The sequence below is a fragment of the Xyrauchen texanus genome, chromosome 34 (assembly GCF_025860055.1).
Source record: "Xyrauchen texanus isolate HMW12.3.18 chromosome 34, RBS_HiC_50CHRs, whole genome shotgun sequence".
NCBI classification, from domain to species: Eukaryota; Metazoa; Chordata; class Actinopteri; order Cypriniformes; family Catostomidae; genus Xyrauchen; species Xyrauchen texanus.
In genome coordinates, this window is record NC_068309.1 from 36,611,603 (window position 1) to 36,637,901 (window position 26,299).

General features: G+C 39.5%; 1 protein-coding gene across 3 annotated transcripts in view; it reads left to right on the forward strand.

Annotated features, from left to right (window-relative positions):
- The window catches only part of gabrg2 (gamma-aminobutyric acid type A receptor subunit gamma2), a 149,744-nt gene that overhangs the window by 83,946 nt on the left and 39,499 nt on the right, over window positions 1-26,299 (forward strand). For all 3 annotated transcript variants that reach the window (XM_052104053.1, XM_052104054.1, XM_052104055.1), the window contains exon 6: window positions 5,567-5,704. In XM_052104053.1, coding sequence (XP_051960013.1) covers window positions 5,567-5,704 — 138 coding nt within the window. The remainder of the gene's footprint in view (window positions 1-5,566; window positions 5,705-26,299) is intronic.

Here is a 26,299-nt window from a genome sequence, read left to right on the forward strand (position 1 = left end):
ACTACACACAAAGGTATGTTTACATACAACCTTCTAACCTTTGGGGTGTCCTCAGCCTCTGCCATATTTCAACATACAATGGAGGGCTTGTTACGAGGGATACCAAGGGTTGCCATCTACTTGGATGACAACATGGTGACTGGTGTTAAACAAGCAGACCATTTAAAGAACCTTGATGTGGGACTGCGAAGGCTGTAAGAGGTGGGATTGCGGCTGAAAAGATGCATGTGCTCACTGCTCGAAAAAGAGGTCCAATACCTGGGATATAAAATGGATACTCAAGGCTACCATCCAGTTGAAACCAAAGTGGATACCATTGTAAGGGTACGCACTATTGTTACAGAGTTCAAAGCCTACCTGGGTCTTTTGAATTAATACAACCGCTTTCTTTTTCCTAACTTGTCTATACTGTTAGCTCCTCTGCACAAGCTATTTAAAAAGAGAGATGTAAGTGGACATCATGTCAAGAAGACACATTCCAGAAGTCGAGACTGCTGAAATCAGCTGCTGTCTTGGTCTATTATTTGGCTGACAAAGAGCTCATCCTACAATGTGACACCTAAACAAATGGAGTTTGTGCTGTTCTCTCATACATAATAGTGGATGGCACACAGAAAACCTTGGTATTTATGTCAAGAACACTGACTCCTGCTGATAAAAATGTATCTCAGTTAGACATAGAAGGTCTGGCTGTCATGTTTGGAATACAAAGATTCCACAAGTTCTTGTTTGATGTAACGGCAGCGCACCCAAAATACAATTGAAATAAATTCTTAAATTAAATTACATTTACCTGAATAAAAAAAAAAGATTTTCGGGATCCAGACAGGTTGCAAATCAGCCCAAACTGAATGATACTAAAATGAATCTTAAGACATATACAAGTAATAATAATAATAATAAAACATTCAAACCCGTTCAAATCCTGTCAAAATATATATATAGTCTTATACCAGATAGCGACTAAAAACCACCGTTTACAAAAGCATGGATGAATAAACCATTAAACAGTGAAATAACAGACTTTAATGTAAGCTGAAACAACACAAAATTTGTAAGACAATGTCTATGTAGTTTTACACATAAGACCACATCATGGTAATTCCACATAAAACAAAACACTTTAACAATTTAACAAACATACGTCCAAGTATTTTGTGTGTGTGTGTTTACATGTGTTAACGTGCGTGTGGTGCAATGGAGGAGTTAGGTGGAACAAAGCTAACTACAGGCACATCGCAGGGGGGAGAGAGAGTTGATAATGAAACATCCAGAGGATAATTGGGAAATCCTAAAGGGAACAGAGAACAGATACCTAGATCCTCTGCAACACACACATCCTCAACATTCCTGTCTTGTCTGTCGGCTCTTTGTGTGGAGACCCCATTCACCTGCTCATCTTTGTTTTGCAGCATGATCAATTAAAAGCCTCCCTCACCAATCAGCGATATCGGCCTCTAATGTGCAAAGGCAGTGCATGGTCCAGACATTCTCACAGGCTTCCAATGCCTCGTTCAATTTAACAATTGCCCCTACACTGGAAACACTCCAAACCAATTTCCTCCTTTTCACTCCCTGATCTAACAATCTGCCACCTTTTATCCTCTTCCACTCTTTCGGTCTCTGCATCAAGATAATTAAAAACAGGTGTTGGTAATTGTGCAAGTGTGATCCTCAACACCACCACAATGGCTGTACCTTTACCATCTGTATTGACCATAGAAATGGGTGTCGCTGTTCAGCAAGGCCAAGCCAGTTCCCCAGATTGTGTCGCCAAGGGTCCAGAGATGAGCTGTGCTGCTACACGCATAAAAGTATTGCATTGTATACCAACCAGACAGGTACCACAACAACACAGATGCCCCAAGCAGACATCCTCTTCCAGAGGTAAAGGAAGCAGATGAGGAAACACAAAACCAAGTGTTGATGCTGGACCTCATCAATGAGGTGCCATTACACATACACAAAATCAAGAAATGGACAGCTAAGGATGTCACACTATCAAAAGTGCATGCCTAACTTCTAAATAGATGGCCTAAGGTAAAAGATCTTTCACTCAGGCACTACTGCTCCAGACCCTTAGTGTTGCGAGTGTGGGATGCCTTTTGTCCACACAAGGATGAAATATTCTCCTCAAGATGTTACATCAGTAACATCCATGCATGCATGTATAAAAGGCTTAGCTTGTTCATATATGTTGTGGCCGAATATGGATAAAGAGATTGAAAAACAAGTCAGACTGTGTTCTGAATGTCAGCGCAATTGCAACTCACCACCAGGCACACCACTCAAAAGGCCATGGAGAAGGTTACATATTGATTATGCTTGGCCTTTTTTTAAACAATGTTCCTTGTGATAATAGACACATATTTCCGGTGGATAGAGGTTTTCCCCTTGGACAAATATACATCTCAAGCAAACATTAAAAAGCTACGGCAAAGGTTACGTCAAATGTAGGGATCAGACAACGTCAGTTGTTTTTTTAGAGTGCAGAACTTGCAGAGTTTGTGATGAACAATAGCATTCAGCATGTCACTTTTGCTCCATTTCATCGATCTTAAAATGGCTTTGTCGAAAATGCTGTTCAGACTTTTGGAATGGAATCGAACTGGGGTTCCGACTAAGCAATCGAATCAAGTGTGAGAACAGCCTAAAACACAACTGAGAACTGTATTCTGCTGATGTGTGAATAAAAACATTGTCTATGCTTTTGAAGCCACACTTAACCTATATTGAGTGACAGCGATGGATTTTAAACAAAGAGAAATAGTACAAATCAATAAACCTTTCAGAGAATATGTAGCATTGAAACTAGAGTAAATGCCATGTCTCGAAGGCCTAATACAAAAAAAGTGCTTTTATTTACTGGCTTACAAAAAAGCCCACACAGGATTTAGTCACCCATTTATTTTGTATGCACATATGGAGATATATAAACAAGGTTCGGAAGGAACAAGGTAATTTAATCCGACCAATCACATTGCTAGAGTAAGCATATATAAACAGCCGCTTACCTCTAAATGGCATAGAGTCTTCTGGCATTCGGCCCCTCCCATTGTCCACGAATAGACTCAGGCAGTGACTCGGATCTTTGGACGCAACTTTGCTGCAAAGCATTCGTCTTCATCAGAACAGCTCTTCCATCCAAACAATCTTGTTATTCAACAGAAGCAGCTCATTTGTTTTTAGCAGTATTTACCACTACCACATTAAGTGTTACATTTTTACTCTGTCTTTCTTTCTATGCTCCATTCGCCGAAACAGTTTATAGCTTGCTTCAGCAAACTGGCCTCTTCAGTGCTGTATACTGTACGTGTGAAACAGCTCCCTACGACTGCTCATATGTTCTCCTATTTACATTTTCCACCCGGAGCAATCCATTGCGTAAGCCTGCCTCCGTGAATAGGCGCAGCTCCAGCTTCATTTGAACGTGAGGGAAACAAAAGATTAACTATTTAATTAAATCACAATTCCAACGCTCCTCAGTGTTTCAATATGGTTCTCCCGCACAGGTGATACCTGTCAGCCTCATTACCTCACTGCACATCTCTTTTAGGGTGTGATCCATTCAGCGATTCTGTTTGTCAACTTCTAACATGAATATCACAATCGTTCTTCCTTCAAAGTTCCCTTTGGAGTGAGATTTATCCCATTCGGAACACAGGTGCAACAGCGAAATCCTTCCAATCAACGATTGTTAGTCCACTATCGACAATATAGAGGATCCCAAACCAAAACCCATCTAGATCCCCTCTTCATTGATGACAAAAATCAAGCAGTATCCCAATTCTGGTTCCAAAAACACCTCAAATCCATCCTGTTCAATACCAGCATCTCAGATAAAGCAGCCCACAAAGGTCTGTCCAAACACTAAATACAATTACAGGGCTGCTGGTCATCTGATGCATATCTTGATACATCCATACCAACTGTCTCCATATCAGGAAAGCATATCAAGCCCTAATTAACTAAATGCAAATGTTCACATTCCGGGTTGTGGGGATGCTTGCTTCATCCTCATCTTTCCGTTAGGCCGGCCCTACCGTTCAGATGCGGCTGGGGTCTACCCCGGACAGTCTGGAAGCCCCATTCCACAAAGCATTCAAGGGCTCTCCCACTTTCAAAGTGCAGTGAGGACTCCCCTGTTCAAATGCCGTGAGGGCCCCCCCATTGTCAGGAGGAGAGGCTGATGTCATTCTGAGAGCCAATGATTCACTCCTACACTTGAGAAAATCTGCCCTAGTGGCTAGGATTCAAGTCTACGCTAGGGCGGATCAGACTCCTCTAGCACAATCCATCAAGTGCTCTCCCGTTCAAACCTCAGTCATCCGAACAGGTTCTCCCGTTCCGAACACTGAGTGAGCTATTCAAAATTATTTGAATTGTGGGCTCTCCCGTTCGAAGTTCAGATGACTCTCCAGGTCAAATGCAGCAAGAGCCCCCACTCGATCGCAGGTTTGGCTCGCCTGTTCGAGCGGAGCAAAGCTCCATCTCTCAGGGTTCACCCACTCGCTGCACGTGCCCATCTGACAAACTCACCCAGCCTGGAGGGAGACTTAATGTTTGTCTGGGCGGCTAGTATTCATGCCTCCTTCCGGGGCAACCCTGCCATTCGGGCGTAATGATCCCTCCAGCGCTTTTCAGCTCACGCAGAGCTCATTCCCCATTCGATTGCAGGTTGGGTTCGCTTGCTCAAGCAGAGCAGTACTCTGTCCCTATGGGTTCACCCGCTCGATGCATGGGCCCATTCACCAGGGTAGACTTAGTTTAGTCTGGGCAGCTAGGATTCACACATCTGTCCAGGTCAAGGTCAATCCTCGAGCCTCAAAAACTTCACCCAGGATAGCAAGCCACAAATGGAGTTTATAAACAAGGTTTGGAAGGAGCAAGGTAATTTAATCTGACCAATCACATTGCTAGAGTATGCATATATATATATATATATATATATATATATATAAGGTAGTCTGCTGCATCCCTCACAACCTAGAACTCAGAACCAACCTTCAATATAGTGGCTGACGGCATGCAATTTCCGTTTAGCAAAATTTGTTTGTGTTTATGCTGTAAACTGATTTGCATAATTTCTCATAGATCCATAAATCCTTAAGTAAATTTGGTGGTAAACAATGAAAACAGTGTGTGCAAATAAACAACACTATAATTTCTTGATACCTAAGAAGACTCTTATAGAGTTGTGGGTTCATTGCCACAGTCGTCTTTGGCTTACTCTCTGGGAGCCATTAGACAAACTGATTGTTTTCAATGACATAAACATTTGTTTTCAATTACGTTTTTCAATGAAATGGCTAAATTTTCAGGAAAGCTGCTTTGGAACTATGTGTATTGTGAAAAGAGCTATACAAATAAAAATGACTTGGCTTGAGTAATAGTGTCCAGGTAATATTTTACAGGTTTGAACTGGTTTACAGGCATGAAATTGGGTAGGAACCATCAACAAATCTTGATCTCTTAAATTATGGAGTTATTTGAAACCTGTATACTGAACATTAGCCCCATCATGTTCTGTGTTTCTTTGGCCAACTCTGTCTGTTTGTTTCTGCAGATGGTTACCCCAAGGAGGAGATCGTATACAAGTGGAAGCGCAGCTCCGTGGAGATCGGGGACATCCGCTCCTGGCGTCTGTACCAGTTCTCCTTCGTTGGCTTGAGAAACACCTCAGAGGTCGTCAGGACCGTGTCAGGTATAGTTACTGCTGTACTTTACATTTTAAAATGGCTTGACTTTCTTTATAAATTACTCAGGAATTTTACTTCATAATTGTTGCAGCTGGCAAGCTGCTAAAAGTGGTAGCACAGCAGATACAAAGTGGCTTCACTTTCATGTTTACAAAAACAAAGGTAATGGGGGAGAGGTGTCGATGAAGTGCTTTTTTATTCATTAACATTTGTGATTGAAGTGACAGAGCTGTGTTGTTTGTATACTACAGTATACAGTGGCAAGAAAAAGTATGTGAACCTTTTGGAATAAGCAAGTTTTTCTGCATATATTGGTCAACACACAAAAAGTTATAATATTTAATGTCTTTATTGATCATATCCCAATAAACATTCACAGTGCTGTGGGAAATGTATGTGAACCATTGGAATTAATAACTGGTTGAGCTTCCTTTAGCAGCAATAACCTCAACCAAGCATTTCTGGTAGCTGCTGATTAGACCTGTAAAACGTTCTAAATGAATTTTGGACCATTCCTTTGTACAGAACTGCTTCAGCTCAGCCATATTCTTAGGATGTTGGTGTGAATAACCTCTTGAGGTCACTCCACAGCATCTCTATAGGGTTAAGGTCTGGGCTGTGACTCCAAAAGGTGGATTTTCTTTTTTGAAGCTATTCTGTAATGATTTACTTAGATGTTTAGGTTCATTGTCCTGCTGCATCATCAAACTTCTAATGAGCTTCAGCTGGTATTTAGCCATCCTGACATTATCCTGTAGGATATCTTGATAAACTTGGGAATTAATTTTTCCCTCGATGATGGCAAGTGGTCCAGGCCCCAAAGCAGCCCCAAATCATGATGCTCCTTCCACCATACTTCACCATTGGGATTATGCTTTCATGTTGGTATGCGGTGCCCTTTTTACAACACATGCATTGTGTTCTCCCCAAAAAATTCAACCATAGATTCATCAGTCCACAAAGCATTTTCCCAGTAGTGTTGTGGAGTGTCAAGGTGGTCTTTGGCAAACTTCAGTCACACAGCAGTGTTTTTGTTGGAAAGCAGCGTTTTCCTTTGTGGTGTCCTGCCATTTGCACCATGCCTGTTTAATGTTTCCCATATAATATGCTTATGAACAAAGATGTTGACCAGTTCCATTTATTCCTTCAAGTCTTTAGGTGTCACTCTTGTGTTCTTTTTTACCTCATTGCATTCTGCAGTGTGCCCTTTGAGTTATCTTGGCTGGACGGCCACTTCTAGGGAGAGCATTTTTACCCTTTCCAGCTTTATGCAAAGCATAAAGCATAAAGCATAAAACTTTTCTCCACCTACGTTTGAGGGTCAACTTGATGACATCACAGTTCTGCAAGCGTTGTGTGTAGTTGAATTTGGCAAGCGGAGACAACGATCCGCTGAATGATAAATATTTGTGACACCTGCGCTAAAAAGTATCTAGACGCAGCGCAACAAATGAAACAGAACGCAGGTGTCGCGACATGCGTTTTTAAGACCTGAAGTCCTTTTTTAATTTGACACAGTTGTCTAAAAATATGCCAATCCTTTGAGACACTGAAGAAACAGTGGGACATATTCAGTGTGAACGGCCCATAACTCTTTCGTACGCACGTATCTGTGAGTGAGTGTGTGTAGGCGAAACAATTTCGGAGGGCTTGTATATTTTTTCATTAATTTCAAACCAAACTCTTTCTTGGAAAACTGACCCGAACCCGCCGGACCTCTAACATGATCTGCTCTGAGAGCGCTGTCAACAGCATATTAACGCGTGTACCCAGAACAACATGTCAACAACATGGTTTTTGTGGAGCTTACCTACCTTGGGCCCCCCCAAGTGCTGCAAAATTGCAATGCATAGAATTATTATCATCTTGGAAGTTAACTTGGATATATTTGCATAAAGCATGAGAATAGTAGATCATATATATATATATATATCCGTTTTCCACAAGTAGTGTATAGATTGCAATCTGATTGATCTTGATGCATGAAGTGACCAAGTCTAAGAGACAGATAGACAAATGGAGAGAAAACAAATGTCTCAGGCTTTTAAGCTCTTCCTATGAATCATGCAAATTGATCAGTACTGGAAATTAATGTACATCACGCTGCTCCATCATTATAATAAGTGCTTTGCAGAAGAACCATTATGTGTTTCCATTACCATAACATTTTGAACAGCTATCTGATTTCTGCTGACCCTTTGTTTTAAATGGTTAAAGATTGAGGTACACAGCTCTCTTCACTGGGTCAATAAGGCTGTAGATTTGAATCTGTAACATAATTCATTTCAGGTTAAGTTATATATTACACACATTTTCCCAGGCTTTATATGCTTCAGTTGTCTGATGTTTGAATGGATGACAAACAAACGTTTGTGTTCCACCTCAGTGTGATGACGTGACCCAATCTGATTAATGCATTAGTCTGTTGTGCCATTAAACCAGATATTAGGCTTGGAATCGATGTCTTGTTCACACATCGATAATTGGAAGATTTTCCTGATTTTGATTATTTTAATGGATGCTTACAATCCTGTAAAATCCTAAACGATCCTGATTGACTATTGATAAGATGTGTTTTTAGGAAATGGTTTTTGAAAAAAATCTACTATTGGTGTTTCAACATCAGGTCTTCATGTCTATTCCACCCGCAATTAACTTTGTACATTCCAAGGAAGTCTGTAATAACAGGAGTTCTATCAGAAAGACTCGCAGACTTAAGGAAAGTTGACGTGAAAGCTTCCTCGGTATGCTTCCTCTGTCCTCGGTACTCGCCTCCTCATGGTGCAGTTAGAGAACTGATATGTCCTTCATGACGGCGGACTTTGATGGGGTCATGGGCTTGAGAATGGAGGGTCGAGGAAACAAGGATGCACAATTTAATAAATGAGAAGCACCCTATGTTTCATGCTGTCTAGTGTATGGAAGCCCTTTTCTGCCACATGGAAACAAAAGTGCTTTGGTAATATTTATGAGACACTAAGTCATATTTATGAGTTTTATATTTTGACTTTTATAATTATGACTATATACAGAGAAATTGCATAGTCATTTCTAATCGTCAAGTTTGCATATTTACTCCAGTTTTATACACTAACCTGCAAACTCATCAACGCCACTTTGTTCATTCTTGAAGTTCAAAAATCTTCATAACTTTTTGATATCGTGACTAGATTCACAACTGCCACCTGCTGCATCAATGTCCTAGTGGATGCGCCTCGTCCTACCCGCGAACCAGCTTCAGTACATTTTATATTACCCCCTTGTGGTCTCCAAAAGTTATAATGCCAGACTACATTAAACATAATGGCATTAAATTTAAATTTAGGGATTGTTTTAATGTTTGTAACATAAAAGTACATATATTGTGATAAAAAGACTATTTGAGCAGCTGGTTCATTATAACAACCGTTTCAGACATACACATCTGAGCCAAGCCTAGTGTAATTACACCGGTTTGATTGCACATGCGAATGGGTTCATTGGCCTACTGCTATGTTACTTTTTTTGCACTGAATTTCATAATATGTATAAACATTAATATTCTATTAATATTACAATACTAGCCTATATACACTCACCTAAAGGATTATTAGGAACACCATACTAATACTGTGTTTGACCCCCTTTCGCCTTCAGAACTGCCTTAATTCTACATGGCATTGATTCAACAAGGTGCTGAAAGCATTCTTTAGAAATGTTGGCCCATATTGATAGGATAGCATCTTGCAGTTGATGGAGATTTGTGGGATGCACATCCAGGGCACGAAGCTCCCGTTCCACCACATCCCAATGCTCTATTGGGTTGAGATCTGGTGACTGTGGGGGCCATTTTAGTACAGTGAACTCATTGTCATGTTCAAGAAACCAATTTGAAATGGTTCGAGCTTTGTGACATGGTGCATTATCCTGCTGGAAGTAGCCATCAGAGGATGGGTACATGGTGGCCATAAAGGGATGGACATGGTCAGAAACAATGCTCAGGTAGGCCGTGGCATTTAAACGATGCCCAATTGGCACTAAGGGGCCTAAAGTGTGCCAAGAAAACATCCCCCACACCATTACACCACCACCACCAGCCTGCACAGTGGTAACAAGGCATGATGGATCCATGTTCTCATTCTGTTTATGCCAAATTCTGACTCTACCATCTGAATGTCTCAACATTTTTCCAGTCTTCAACTGTCCAATTTTGGTGAGCTCTTGCAAATTGTAGCCTCATTTTCCTATTTGTAGTGGAGATGAGTGGTACCCGGTGGGGTCTTCTGCTGTTGTAGCCCATCCGCCTCAAGGTTGTGCGTGTTGTGGCTTCACAAATGCTTTGCTGCATACCTCGGTTGTAACGAGTGGTTATTTCAGGCTAAGTTGCTCTTCTATCAGCTTGAATCAGTCGGTCCATTCTCCTCTGACCTCTAGCATCAACAAGGCATTTTCAGCCACAGGACTGCCGCATACTGGATGTTTTTCCCTTTTCACACCATTCTTTGTAAACCCTAGAAATGGTTGTGCGTGAACATCCCAGTAACTGAGCAGATTGTGAAATACTCAGACCGGCCCGTCTGGCACCAACAACCATGCCACGCTCAAAATTGCTTAAATCACCTTTCTTTCCCATTCTGACATTCAGTTTGGAGTTCAGGAGATTGTCTTGACCAGGTCCACACCCCTCAATGCATTGAAGCAACTGCCATGTGATTGGTTGATTATTGCATTAATGAGAAATTGAACAGGTGTTCCTAATAATCCTTTAGGTGAGTGTAGGTTAACTAATACATAATCTTTTTTTTTTTTTTTTTTTTTTAAAGCTTATTTTACAGGTATTTTACCATGTACGGTGCATACTTGTTTTATTTTACTGTATGTTATGTAAACTGTATGTACTTTTATTTTTAATACCATTTGAAGTGCACAGTTTAACCCTTTAAAGCCTGAGCCCAAAATTTCGAAAATATACATTTTATGTGTTCAATAAAACACACATTTTATTTAATTTGAACATTAGAATTGCATACGAATTACTCAGCAAAACATACAAAATCAAACTTAAATAAATGTACAGTAAATATATTTTTAATAAAAAGTGCAGGAACAGTGTATATATATATATATACATAAATTCATAAATACTCAGCAACTTCAATACCTGTGGAGAGAAGAGGGGGAGAACAACACCAGTAAACACAACCCAACCTATGCCTCTTTGCGAAAATGGTCACACTCAGCTGAGTGCAAAGACTGAAAATAGTTCCTATCGTAAACCAAGCAAAGATTTTGCCATTACATTCCAGCGCTCAACAAGCTATTTTAGTTTTATTTTCAGTCCTACTTTTCCGATAGCATAGCCAACATCTCTTAGAGGACTCTTCAAATGTAGGGATATGGGCTGTGTGGAGTGATGATGAAGGAGGGACTACAGGCTTTAGTGTATGCAAAGGGAATCTTGTGTGAATATCGATACCTCCCAGCTGACGAACCAGGATTTCTCTGAAATCTATCTGGGTTAAGTTCAATGGTCTACGCTCCTCTGGTGCCACATGAATGTGTTGCCATTGCTTAAACAATATGAAACTGTTGACAAGGGCAATGTCTATGAAGTGGAAAAAAAAGAGTCTTCCAACACTTCTGAGTTTTTTGTAGGATGTCGTAAGATTTTATAATTTGGTCTCACCTATCAACACCGCCCATGTTTTTGTTATAATCGCTGATGACAGTGGGCTGGAGGGCTACTTCTTTTGGCCAGTCGCCATCATTTTTTACAAACCTATTAATTTCGGTTGAACCATTCACATTGTGGAAATTGGAGAGGCATGTAACTGCACGTGTGTCCTTTCACTGAATTACAAGTATATTCCCCTCAATCTTACACCACCTCATATCCCCATGAGCTGTCTTGCTTTCCCATCTTTTGATGTCTTTAAATTCTGCAGGAAACAGTTTACGATTCACCCTGCATGCCCCACAGGCATTAGTTCCCATTTCTAACAACTTAACCATTAGAGCTGGGGATGTGTAAAAGTTGTCAAACTAAACATTATGGCCATGGTCTTTGTATGGCTGCAGTAACGATTCAACTACTTTAGTGGCCAAATCAGTGACACCCCCATCACGACTACCTGTGTAAACATTAAAGTCGAGAGTATACCCTGAGTCTGATGTTGCAATTATCCCAGGAGAAGGCTTGCCCTTCATGTATTTAAACATAAATCATGACCGAGCTTTAGACTTGACCATACGTTCATCTATTGCGAGATTTTGGTTAGGCTGAAAGAGCTGCTGGCATTTTAGTTTGAGGTGGTCCATAAGATAACGCAACTTCCCAAGGCAATCATGATTATCCTCTGTGGTAGGGTCTACAACATGTAGTGCTGCTAAAGAGCCTTGTAGCGGTCACGCAACATAAATCCCATCGCCCACAAGCCCTGAAGTGACTTGGTTCCCCAATGACGATGGGAATCAGGGAGAATTGAAAACCCCATGTAAATGAGAAACCCAAGAAATGTGTCAAATTCATCGGGAGTCACCTCTATCCAAGCTCCGTGGTAGCTGGAATATGACGGACAGTTTAGGATGAGCTCCCACCCCTGACGGTTTGTAAAGCTGCATATCTCAGCAACAACAGCCTGAGTAAAAAACAGCATGAAAAAGTCAATTTCTCGCAACATCATATTGGAGGTTGACCGCACAGCCTGAGACACGCTACCTAAGTCAATACTGAATGGACGGCTAGGCTTAAATGGGAGGGGTTTTGGTGCCTGTGAATCGATGTCAGAGTTTGAGGGATAAGAAACAGAGTCAGGGAAGCATTTACACTTTCTAGCTGACTTGGAACCTGTGCGAGAATGGCTAGCCATTCCCAAAATAATAAGAGTAACAGTATTAGTGTACTGTGAGTATCAGTCATATGAGAAATAGAAACAAACAATACATACACATTCATACATACCCAGTTGATGGTCTTGGCTGGGGATCAGGTTCCATCTCAACCTCCATCTTCTTGTGGTCCCGGTCTTCCTGCAGTAGTTCCTGGTCCAGCACATCTTCCTCCTGTGTGCTCATGCCCTCATGTGCCACGTCCTCCTCTGCTATGAACCTAAACTCATCAGCAGTCAGCTGCCTCCTCCTCTTGAGAGTGCTGAGCAGGGAGCCATAGCCTTTATACATCTCCACAACAGAAAATATTACAACAATTGGTAGCCAGCAGTGTGTTCTTCACAAACCCATACACTGAATAATATAACCAGAATGTCCAACTGTAGACAGCCTTCTCACACTTTCCTTTTGAACAGGAAGCTAACAGATTGAAAGGTTAGTGCAGGCCATTTTAAATAAATCAAAGTCAAAGAAGTCTTCTAAACAAAATTTGAGCAGCGTCACATTACTTCAGGCGGATTTTTCACAAGCGACAAAATTGGCAAAAAAAAAGTTATTGATATTTAGTTAAAAAGTATTGCTAGCTAATGTTTATTTAGCAAGTTTCACAGAAATAACTATGAGGCCTGGGTGGGAGTTTTTCTGCTGGAACTCTGTCACGCTGTATTGCAGTGTGGAGAAAAAGAAGCAGTGTACAGCAGAGCAAGAGTATGTGACAAAAATAACAGGAGAGATCACGAGACAGTCTCAGCGAGTGTGGAAGCCTTGAGGAGGTTGGTGTTATATCAATTTGAGCCTGTCACTAACAGTGATTGGTTTGCTGCAGCAGTCAGCAATTCACAGCCATCCTAATACATCCTGGGAGACACTGCAAAAATACTGAGACTTGTTAGTGTATATACTGTATATGTGCACTTCCTCTTTCGGACTAAAGCTATTCTTAGTCTGACCTTCTGATGCTATGGCGTGCTGCCTCACTGTTGTCTGTGTGCATTGGTCTGTGTGATATGGCTTGAGTCGAAAAAGCCTTGGGACACATCAACTTCCTACGCCGTTTACAAAGAGGCACAGTTTGCAGATGAGACATTGGCGGGGGCAATCTGGATGCAGTGGTGGTGAAGAGACTGAAGTCTCATTTGAGGCCCACAGCTCTTCTGATGGGTGAAGAACAGCTCTACTCAACACGCGACCCTCTAGTGATCTTTTGCGGCCCGCGTTATGATAACACCATCAGAAATATATTTATCAGCAGCCTACGAAATCTGTATGAATCTGTGTGAGGATTTACGCTAGTTCTCTACATTGCTGAATCACATTAGAGAGGGAAATCGACTGCAAGAAGATGTTACAAAGAAAAATATTATCAGATCATGGCTGATGTTATGAGAGCGGTGGTCGGTCCACGCGTGCCTTCATAAACAGTATACGTGCTCTCAGTGTGTCTGTCAAACATGCACACTCGAAATCTTACTTGAGTCACTCGACACGGTGTGAATCTGTCCATTCTCTTGAATAGCTCATCAGAGATACAGTATGTACTCATCATGACAACAGTAAAGGAAATATAACAGTGACTATGTTCAGACGCATTCACGCAAATGCTTTTTCGTGATCTACTTTGGCACAAAACCCAAAGGGGGGTGAACCAATCTTTATGACTTCACTGATGGTCTTTTGGTGCTAATAATAAATATATCGCTCTTGTTTGTGAACATATCTCTGGTGTATGTGATGTTGAACTCTCATGATGTTTGTTATTTTACAATCACAACGACAGCTGTGAAGAATATCATCATTTTAGAAGAATATCTCAGCTCTGTGGTTAAATCTGTCTTCAGAAGTGATGTAATAGGTGTGGATACTATAAATGTCCACTTTCACTCTCACATCTGAAGTCACTTATGGCACATGTTTAGATTCACTTTCACATTTGAAAGTGAAAGTGGAGATTTATAGTAAAAAAGCCAAGGACTTAATTTGTTTTCAGAAGAAATAAGACAAACTCACACACACACACACACACACATACATACATTATATTGGAGTGCGGCCCACAAGGATACAGAGATCAAGCTTTGCGGCACCCGGACCTTTCCGATGTTGAGTAGCCCTGGTGTAGATAAACTAAATATAGCCTATGAAATTGCCTTTTCACACCATGGGGAGTATTTTTCCCTCTCTGGTTTATTTTGTCAGGCCAAATCATATAGACAGTGTTGGGGAGTTTTGTGTGTTAACCTTAAGGTCATCTATATGTTAGTGTACTACTAAACATATAATTCCACTTTAGCAGCTAAACACATTTAATATGTAGTCTTACAGGAAAATAGAAGCATGTAGTCAAAAATGTAATCATCATTCTTTTGTGTTTATTGTAAATTCCCTAAGCAGCATTTAATATCCTTTTTTAGCTACTATACTGCTGTATATCACTATTCAGTTATATTTATTAGATTTGTTTTTTCTTCTGTTTTATAAGGTTTAGCTTGTGTGTATTGTGTAGAATGTCTGCCTAATATATGTGATGCTAGTATACTAATACAGCAGAACAGTCAGGTTCCGGAATTGAAAATGCTATTCATTAACTCTAACTTATATATATATATTTAAAGACAGATCAACAGTGAGTTCCGAGGTTATTTGATGGTCAGTCTGCGTTATTTTACTTTAATAATATATATATATATATATATATATATATATATATATATATATATATTTTTTTAAACAGAAGAATTTCTGGTGAAGAACTACACTATCCATGATTCTTTAGGAAAACGATCAACCAATTAGAAAATCACTGCAAACAAAGTGCACCAAAAGAGCTCTGCAGCGATCGCACGCTCCCATAACTGTGAATGATGCAGTCAAGTTAGTCTCAAACGAATGTAATATTTTGCGAAAAAGTTAAATATATTGTTTATATACTTATAATCAACAACTTTTAATCAGTAGTTTTATATTAGTCAGTAGTTTTTAATTTTATTATGTCATTTGTAATCCTTAAGGGTTTTATTCCCTCATGCCATCCCAGATGTGTATGACTTTCTTTTTTCTGAACACAAAGATTTTAAGAAGAATATTACCGCTCTATAGGTCTATACAATGCAAGTGAATGGGTACCAAAAATGTGCGGTCCAAAAAAGGATATAAAGTGAGCATAAAAGTAATCCAAATGACTCCAGTGGTTAAATCCATATCTTCAGAAGTGATATGATGATTGTGGGTGAGAAACTGATCAATATTTAAGTAAATATTTACTATCAATCTCCACTTTCACTTTTTCTTTTGTTTTTGGCAATCTGGAGTCTTTGTGCATTACACCACCTACTGGGCATGGAGGAGAATTTATAGTAAAAAAGGACTTAAAAGATGCCAGAATTATTAATAGTATGCATAAACCTGGCGGAAACTATAATAATAAATACTGTTTTACTGCATATGCCAATTGCAGAAGTTTCCAATTGCCACTTCTTGTGTGAAATGCCATATACTGTACACATATACTTCACCCCTCACACTTCATCATTCTTAAAGGTGCTGAAAGCAATTTTAGCGATTCTACTTTCACAAGACTGAGTTGTTGAATTTGCAACTCCCCCTCTTTAAAAATCCATGCACTCCAAAAATAACAAATGAGCTTTATTGATACCGATATCATGCAGAAACGATTGCTTAAAACAACAGCAGCAAAATAGCGCCCTGAACTGACAACTGTTAAGGACAACATGGCTTAAAAATGGCATTAAGCCTCAATAATATGAGTACATGCTAAATGATTGACAGGTCGAAAGTGTCATTTTTATTTGCTGTTTACGGAGTCTAGTGCTGTCACAGAGACAGGAGAGATATCTTACGACACTTATTTCATTAATATCTTTCAGGGAGTAGGAATATTTTTTGCAGACCTTTCCATGAAAAAATAGCTTACAGCTGCTGAATGAGGTTTGTTGTCTTACAACATGCTGCCAGATTTCCACAAATTCCCATATGACATGACATTGATGCTGAAGTGACATTGGTGATTTTCTTTATGCGATCGGCCAAATTATGAGACCACCGATCGAGTCATAGGAAGTGAATATTGGCCGATACGAAGCATCCCTAATAATAGGGTTCAAAACTGAAAGAGTGGGCAGGCACTATTGCAATAATACAGCGCTCATGAAAGGGATTGTTCACCCAAAAATGAAAATTCTGTCATTATTTACTCACATTGATGCCATCTCAGATGTGGATGACTTTCTTTCTTCTGCAGAACACAAACAAAGATTTTTAAGCTCTGAAAATCCATACAATGCAAGTGAATGGTGACCAAACATTTGAAGCACCAAAAGGAAACACAAAGGCAACGTAAAAGTAATCCATACATTTAATCCATATCATCTGAAGTGATACAATTGATTTTGGATGAGAACAGACCAAAATGTAACACATTTTTACTGTACGTCTTGTCATTGCAGTCTCTATCATGATTTAATTTTGATTTGCTAGGAAGTGTAATCAAGCTTGAAGTCAGACTAAAAATGTCAAGATTTGTACTGAGAAAAGAGTGGCATTTTAGTCTTTTCTTACGCAAAAACTATTGGATCGATTTCAAAAACATGGATTTAACCATTGGAATCTTATGTATTATGCTGCCTTTATGTGCTTTTTTGGAGCCTCAAAGTTTTGGACCCATTGACTTGCAATGTGTGGACATACAGAGCTGAAATATTCTTTTAAAAATCATAATTTCTGTTCATCAGAAAAAAGAAAGTCATACACATTTGAGAAGGCATGAGGGTGAGTAAATGATGAGAGAATTTGCATTTTTGGGTGAACTATCCCTTTAAATAACTCACAGAGTTTACATTAAAAATCAACTGCTGGTGTTTCCTTGTACATGATTAAACATGGTTGCCACACAAACAGCATTTTACATATTAATAGGAAGGAAATTTGAAGATTTCATCAACAACAACATTTCACTTGAAGGCAATTCATGTGCTATGCCCTTTTTAGGGACATTTGGTTGACCTTCAAATGTGAAAAACCTTATTTTCCCTCGGTATTACATCTAAGCTCTGTAGCAGTTACATAACTAGCTCTGTCAAGCTTGTTGCAAACCTGTCCAGACACCAAAAATCCCTTTTATTCTTCCCTTAATACCCGTTTTTAACTGGTTTAAAGGAGGCTGATATTCACTGAACAATTGGAGCTCTGATGAACAAACTAATCCCGGATGTGCTGGAGAAGGCAAAAATAATAATAATATTAATAATGTGCATTTCAAAAAGACTAGATCTAATTAGTAGAGCTGCAGCTTTAGTCTGAGCTCTCGACTGGAGAATATGTTTGAGAGAGTGGGATAATGTGAGACATGCTCTGTGACTCTTAAGTACACTTTAAAGCAGTGCTTCTTCTTTGGTGCTCTAAGTGGTGACCCAGAACAGAACCCAAGTTATTTATTGTACAAAAGTAAACATTGAAATGTCAGTTTTTCATTAAATACATTATTATTATTATTATAAATATTTTGATAATATAATAAAGGCTACATTTTATATATATATATATATATATACATATATACTGTATATACTCTATTTAGAAAAGACATGAAACAAACCATTTGAGAATCACTGCTTACAAGTAAAAAGCAAATGTCAAGTACAACATGGAAAAATATGGCCAAATATACACTTTATTGCTGTGGGCTCTGAGTCATACAATCGAGAGAATTGAAAGATTAGGAAAAACAACTGAGAAAGGAGACAGAGGAAGTTCAGATATATCTAGCATGAAGACAGAGATCTATAGAGATGGATTAAGGTCTGTGGTTAAAATATCATGTTAGAATCTGCAGTGCTTTCAATATGTTATGACAGAAGAAAAAAAATAAAAAAAGAAATGGTGTTGATGACGTCAGACGAGATTCAATGCTGGTGAGATGCAGACATTGTTTCAGTTGTCATAGTGATTATCTTCTTGCGTAAGACAGCGAGGTGTTTGAATAAAGGCATAAGATTCTCACCTATCAGAGAAAGAAATGCTTTTTCATGTAACTAAAACAATCTGAATCATCCGATTCATAGGAGGGATCCCAAAAATAATTTTGAAAAGGTGATATTTGAACAGTGATTTAGACGTCAGTTTATTGTGGCTGTAAATATCACCATGTTCTGCACTTGTATAGTTGAGTTAACTATGTTCCTATAGCTGGGTCAGTGACAAATGAGGGTGTACAAGATAATGAAAAGGGAAAATCTTTTTATAAATCTAATTTAAAATGCATGTTCCAAGATCTTGAAAGAGTCATATTTGTATTCATGTTGCTTTCGGATGGTTTTGAAGAAGTTTTAATAGCATTTCTAAAATGCCAGATGGTACAACCATCAATCCACCCTGGCCTTTTTCGTCACCCTGGTCTGTCATCTATTCCTTGGCAGGGTCCTTTCCACTTCCCCGGCCTCCCAACTGACTCTGACTAAGCCATCCCCCAGGTTTCCCCACCCGCCATCCCTGGAAATGTTGTCCATTTCCCCAGCCTCCGACCTGCCCTTACTTGAAGCTATCTCCCTGGGTTGGTACCTCTTGATCCTTCAGTCCTGACCTGGTCTGTGCTCCCTGTCCAAACTCCAGTCTCTGCCCCCAGCCATGCCATAGTTTGTGTTTTTGTCTGTTATGTTTTGTTTTCTGTTTGATGTTCCCCTTTTTACTTTGAGGGGGATCATGACAGGATCCTGACACTCATATTCTGTGTTTGTGTTTTCATGTTCAGTGCGTGGTGTCTTGGTCCTAACTCAGCCTAGTTCGGTTTCTGTTCTGGGTTGGGATCCGGGCAATCATGCTCCATGTCCCATCTTTTGTGAGCGCATGGCTTTGGGTTCAGTCCTCTTGCCATGAGCTCTTCTGTCAGCCATGTGTGTTGAGTGAGTGCACATGGCTGTTTTTGTCCTTCATCACCATGTGCACTCGTGTCTATTTTAGTCTTGTGTGTTAGCACATGTCTTTGTGTTTGTCTTCCATGTGTCCATGAACCAATGCAACAATACATAGTAATGAACAGCTATATTTACCTACATATATTTTTACTAAAAACTAAAAACAAATAAATTCTATGTAATGTGAACATTTTCATAGTGAGCAAGCAAATAGCTAAACTAGAGATTCGAATAGCTTCATTGAAAGTGATAGTTTGAACTCTTCGTTTTGAGATGCTATTCAAACACCTGTCTAAATGCTCTCATGCTCATGAGACAAGGAAGGATTGTGAAACTAGTGACATCTTTTTGCATTGTAAAACATTTCAAGTCATCCTTGACAGCATCAGTGTTTCCATCCATTTAATTTCAAAATAATGTATTTCATTTATATTCTATTCCATTCTGTTCAATTCTATTTGAGTTTTCAGAGTTTCTGATTTCTTATTTTTCTCATTTGACATTACATATCTCTGGGTGTAAATAAGGTGGCTCTGAAAACTGGTTCCCCTTCTCTCACTCACACGACGTTGTGTCGATGTAGTGGCACGATGCGCTGGCGAAGTTATGGAGTGCATCTTTTACTGCCCGAAACTGACTTCCTCGCTTGTCCGCGCTCATTACCCTTGATGGCGGGGTGGTCCACGGGTACACAGGACTCCCTCAGGTGGATAAGTCTGTTGCGGTGCACCTATGCCTGCAAAATACCGCCACCTGGCAGGATCGACCGTCACTCCCCTCCAAGACTTGTAGATTCAAGATTGGTTCGCGGTGGTAGAGCTGAAGGTCTCAATATTACCCTGTCACAGATCCTTTCTACTGTTCGCTTTCGATGCCAGGCATATCAGTACAAGGTCCTCCCCTTTGGTCTGTCACTGTCCCCTCAGGTCTTTACGAAAGTCGCAGAGGCAGCTCTTGAAAAGAAAACATAGAGAGAGAAAAGGCTGCAGCGGGCGCGGCCTGCTCCCAGGCAAGTTACGTCGCTTCCCTCCCTCAGGGATGTGGGGAACTATATGATGTCTCTTGGGGCGTTGGGGAAGGTTACGTACAATCTGATGCACCTGCTATTTTAACTCACAGCAGTTTGCTTGCACCTGCATCAGCAGCCAACGTAACACGTTCAGTGTTGTGGCATTTTTAGATAGGGACCCCTAGTGTCACTACATCGACACAACATCGAGTGAGTGACAGAAGGGGAACGTCTCGGTTACTGTCGTAACCTCCGTTCCCTGATTGAGGGAACGAGACTTCATGTCCCTCTTGCCACAACACTGTACTAAGCCGCTGAAATGGCCGGGACCTTACTCTCGGCTTCTCATCTGTCAGAACAGATGCATGCTTCCCTCCTTTTATACCTGTATGTCCGGGGGAGGGGCATGCACATTTTGTTTGCACAACGTCTTGTTCCCTCCATCAGGGAACGGAGGTTACGACAGTAACTGAGACTTTTTGTTTTGTTCCTAATCATGTGAACTGTATCTGAGAAATATTTTTTTTGTGTGTGTTGATATGACAAAGCAATCAAAAGTTAAAATAATTTATCATAATTTCCAAAAATGTCTCCATGTGCCCAAAAGCCTTTCCAAACAAATAAAACATAATGATTGTACATAAGCACTAATTACACATGCAAACACAACAGTGACTTTAGGTATGCATAGCATGAAGACATTATTTTAGTAATGCGATTTTACAGAATGAGTTTCATTCTGTGCTATTTGAGTCATTTACATGTTGCCATCTCCTGGTGGCCATATTTAACATTGTGCTTTGTGTGGATTATATAATAATACTATGCATCTAATTAAAGTGTGGGCTCATTTGTGTGGGCTCATTTGGAAGATAATCACCTCTTCTAAGTTATAGTATGTGATATTTTATGTTCTGTTTATTTTTCTTGAAATTATAAGCAAAAATGTTGCATATATGCAACACCAACATAATAGTCAAACACATATGCTTTGCTATTACTCGCTATATTTTTGTCTGTGAGTAAAACAAATAGGCTGGATGTATTCTACTCTTTGAGAACTTTCCAACAACATATGACTCATGACTATTTGATGAATACAATGTTTTTACTGATTGCAATTATATGTAAAGTGCAATTTTTTTTTTGTTTATTATTATAAATCAAAACGGAACACTTCTGATTTGAATGCAAATTTCAGAGCACTTGTTCAGTTTTAGTCATATTGCCTACATGCATACAATACCTATTTTATGATTGTTAAGATTGTAGTTGTTAATATTTTGATGATTATTTATTTTCTCGCAGGCCCATCGGAGCTTAAAGGGTTGAGAGACAAATTAAATGCATTTTTAAAATGTTTTTTTTTATTTATTTATTACAGTGTAGGAATCTTAATTGCTAATCAAATAGCACATTAAAAAACATTGCAATATTGACAATGTAGCTTAATTTTTTTTATTGGCAGTAAAATCATCGCAAATATATTGTGAATATTCAGTTTATTACTGTGGCCCAACTATGACCTATACTTGACTGCATGCAAAGGAAATGGGTGCTGACAGCTGTATTTGGGGGGCAATCCAAGAGTACATGTTGGTAGATTGATCATCTTCTGAAGGATCCTCCATCCTCTGAAAGACAGACACTATTTCAAACTTATCAGTCTTACATTGGCCATGATTGTGCTTTATGTGACATGCATACATGTTTAGAATGGCTACTGAAACTAGATTTTATGAAGAAAATATGAGCAGTGCTTGCCTGTTCAAAAGACTGTCACGATGCTAGTGTGTTGTGAGTTGCCAGTGCATTGTGGTATCATTTGAAGTCAGAAGCATAAACAGTATGGGACGAATGGTACAAATGTACTTGGTAGATGTTTGCTCAAATCCCTAACCCTCAGCATGAGCAATATTAATAAAGATGCTTGCCTTAGCAAGCTCACTAATGAGGGGAAGTGATGATGATTGCATCTGTAGTCTCATAAGTCTGCAGTGGGGGATTTTTTCTGACTCACTTTTGCAGTGGCACAGCGACACATCAAGTAGGCCAATTACATAAGAGGACAGAAGTGTTGTACATTCTGCTTTCATGTTTTTAAATTGTCTATTTTATTGAAATGCACTCCCCATAACTATCATTGTTTAATTTTCACACTAAAACAGTAATTAGCCTAATGCTATTTAAGTTTAGGTTAGGGTTATTTTAAATGAACTCTCAGGGGTGGCCTAATTAAATGTAGATAATGTATAGTTCTAAATATAGTTCTACACTAAATTATTTGAAAAGGACGATGGGGATTAGCAATTGAAGTATTACATTTATAGATTACATAGCAATGCTGTAATGTTTGTTTTCCTTATATCATCACAATTTATACATGAAAATGTGTTTGAACAAAAAATAAAAAGCATCTGCTACATTGTCACATTGAATAAACATCTTACATCTTCTTAAATCTGCATTATACTTTATATAAACCAAACCAACCAGCATTTGAAAAGGAGACAAAAAGACAAAAGTAAAAGACTGTGTACTTAATGTAATTAATGAGAGCATGAACACCAAAACAGCACCGACCCACCGAGGCACGGACTCTATAAGACCCCTTAAGATGTCCTGTGGTATCTGGCACCAAGATTTTAGCAGCAGATCCTTCAAATCCTGTAAGTTGCGAGGTGGAGCCACCATGGATCGGACTTGTTGGTCAAACGCATCCCACAAATGCTCAATCAGATTGAGATCTTGGGAATTTGGAGGTCAGGACAACACCTTGAACTCTTCATCATGTTCCTCAAATCATTCTTGAACAATGTGTGCAGTGTGGCAGGGAACGTTATCCTGCTGAAAGAGGCCACTGCCATCAGGGTATACCATTGCTATGTAGGGGTGTAACTGGTCTCGAAACAATGTTTAGGTAGGTGGCATGTGTCAAACTGACATCCACATGAATGACAAGTCTGATTTTTTTTTATGTATATATATATATATAGAATATACCATCAATTAACAACCTCTGAGCTCAAGGTAGGTCTGGTGTCATGTGCGTAAATTACAACTGAGCCTAGTTGTGGCATTAAGGGCCACTTTATAAAGGTAAACATCATATTAAGCAACTGCACATTACTTTATAAAGAGTGAATTACTTTCTTGCTATGTATTGTCCTAGGAACATATGGTCCAACAAAAGTAAGTACAGAGTTAGGTACAGATTTTCTAGTTACCAAGACCCTAGTGTGAACTTGAAATCCCGATTCGAGAAAGACATCATGAATGGCTAATGCAAACGTGCCCTGGTAGCCATTTTCCAACCTTTACTCCATTACTGGAAAAAGACATAGAACACAAGTCCCTGCTTCTCTGAGCCCTATCACAGTGGTTCACATGACTTTTTGTGCTGAAGTTTACCCTGCTCAGCACTATGAGATTAACATATTTATTCCCATGCACAGCACTCATGGCAATATGCGACTGCCTGACTTGGGAGTGATGTTGCAGCAATTCCTGCAGCACAATAACCCCTATTTTTTGTTCGCACCAGAAATGGGGGGGGTTCTTATTTACCGTTGTAATCTTGTTGCGCAGGCGGCAACTGGGGGAAGTGCCTATGTTATTTGTATAATTCCATTTGCCCCTGAGTCCTGGAGCTTTGAAAGCGCCCCGGCTGATAAATGATCAGTGTGCCCTAGTTATTATGGTGCTTCATAACTCTATGGGAGAATAAGATTATAATGGGGAGATTTTTCTGAAGTGTCATAGAGACTGAGATATGATACAATGATTAAAATGCTGTACTCGATATCTCACATCAGAAGAGCTTTCTCTAATTTATCTGTCGTTGTATTATGTTGTTTTTGCACATAATATGTAGAACATCCTGGGGTCCAGTGGACACGGAAACTTAGATGCGGTCAAAGATCAATATAATGCGCAATACCAGTAAGACAGCATTTCAGCTTCCTCGTCTAACTCACCGTGATAAACAATACTGTGTGTACTAAATGTCACTCAACTGACCAGAGCTTCTTTACAAATGCAAAGACTGCATGAGGATGAAGCGCATCAAATATATTCTGCAGAATAGCTCCTAAAGTAAATGTACAGAGTTTTAGATACTTATATTGGAATACAAAACAAAAAAGACAAATCTAAAACCATTTCTTTCTCTTTTTTTGCAGTGTTTACGGTTCTAAGACTACTCTCTCTCACCTTTTTAGTCAAATCGATTCCTCTTCAACTCACAAAAAACTCTTCTTAATAGAGCTGCGTATCGCCGATTTTCTTCACTATAAGATACACACCATAACACATATATTATGATTCACTAAGTTTTCGAGCCATCACGTTAAAATCTATCTGCAGCAAACGCAGCGAGTGATGAGCATCTCGTGCGAGACAGTGTAGCAGCCGGGAAAAGATTAAATTCTCTCGCTCTGTTTTTCACGTGACTCATATATGCGGCTCTGACCGCACAGAGAAGTGTCAGTTTCTGAGTATGTGCTTATTTAGACAGCCCGCTTCCTTATTATTTTAATTCCCTTAGGTACTGATGCCTTCAAATCTGTTTTGCCAGAAAGCACAGAGAAGCGATCGCACAAGTAAATTACCTCAGCAATTATTATATAACACATTTGTCAACCGCTATATATAGTAATGTTTGCATACTTAGTCAGCAGTCAGCCACTTCAAAGGGGTGACAGAAATGGAGACAGAAAAATTATTAAAATTACTTTAAATTTTTTTGCATGTATATGCATTAAATAAATTAATAAAATAAAGTTCTATACAACTTTAAAAACAACTTAAAATAGCTTGAATTTTTGTTCATGAAAGGGGTACACAGTTAATGCTCTGCACTCCACTGATTATATTGTTTTCTTCTTTATGCAATATCTTTGAACATACAGTGCATACAGTGCATATTCACAGCGCTTCACTTTTTTCACATTTTGTTATGTTACAGCCTTATTCCAAAATTGATTAAATTCATTATTTTCCTCAAAATTCTACAAACAGTACCCCATAATGACAATGTGAAAGAAGTTTGTTTGAAATCTGCAAATTTATTAAAAATAAAAAAAATAAAAAGTCACATGTGCATAAGTATTCACAGCCTTTCCCATGACACTCAAAATTAAGCTCAGGTGCGTCCTGTTTCCACTGATCATCCTTGAGATGTTTCTACAACTTGATTGGAGTCTACCTGTGGTAAATTCAGTTGATTGGACATGATTTGGAAAGGCACACACCTGTCTATATAAGGTCCAACAGTTAACAGTGCATGTTAGAGAACAAACCAAGCCATGAAGTCAAAGGAATTGTCTGTAGACCTCCGTGACAGGATTGTATCGAGGCACAGATCTGGGGAAGAGTACAGAAACATTTCTGCAGCATTTAAGGTCCCAATGAGCACTGTGGCCTCCATCCGTAAATGGATGTTTGGAACCACCAGGACTCTTCCTAGAGCTAGCCCCGGCCAAACTGAGCAATCAGGGGAGAAGAGCCTTGGACAGAGCAGTGACCAAGAACCCAATGGTCACTCTGACAGAGTTCCAGCATTTCTCTGTGGAGAGAGGAGAACCTTCCAGAAGAACAACCATCTCTGCAGCACTCCACCAGTCAGGCCTGTATGGTAGAGTGGCCAGACAGAAGCCACTCCTCAGTAAAAGGCACATGACAGCCCACTTGTAGTTTGCCAAAAGGCACCTGAAGGACTCTCAGACCATGAGAAACAAAATTCTCTGGTCTGATGAAACAAACATTGAACTCTTTGGCCTGAATGGCAAGCGTCATGT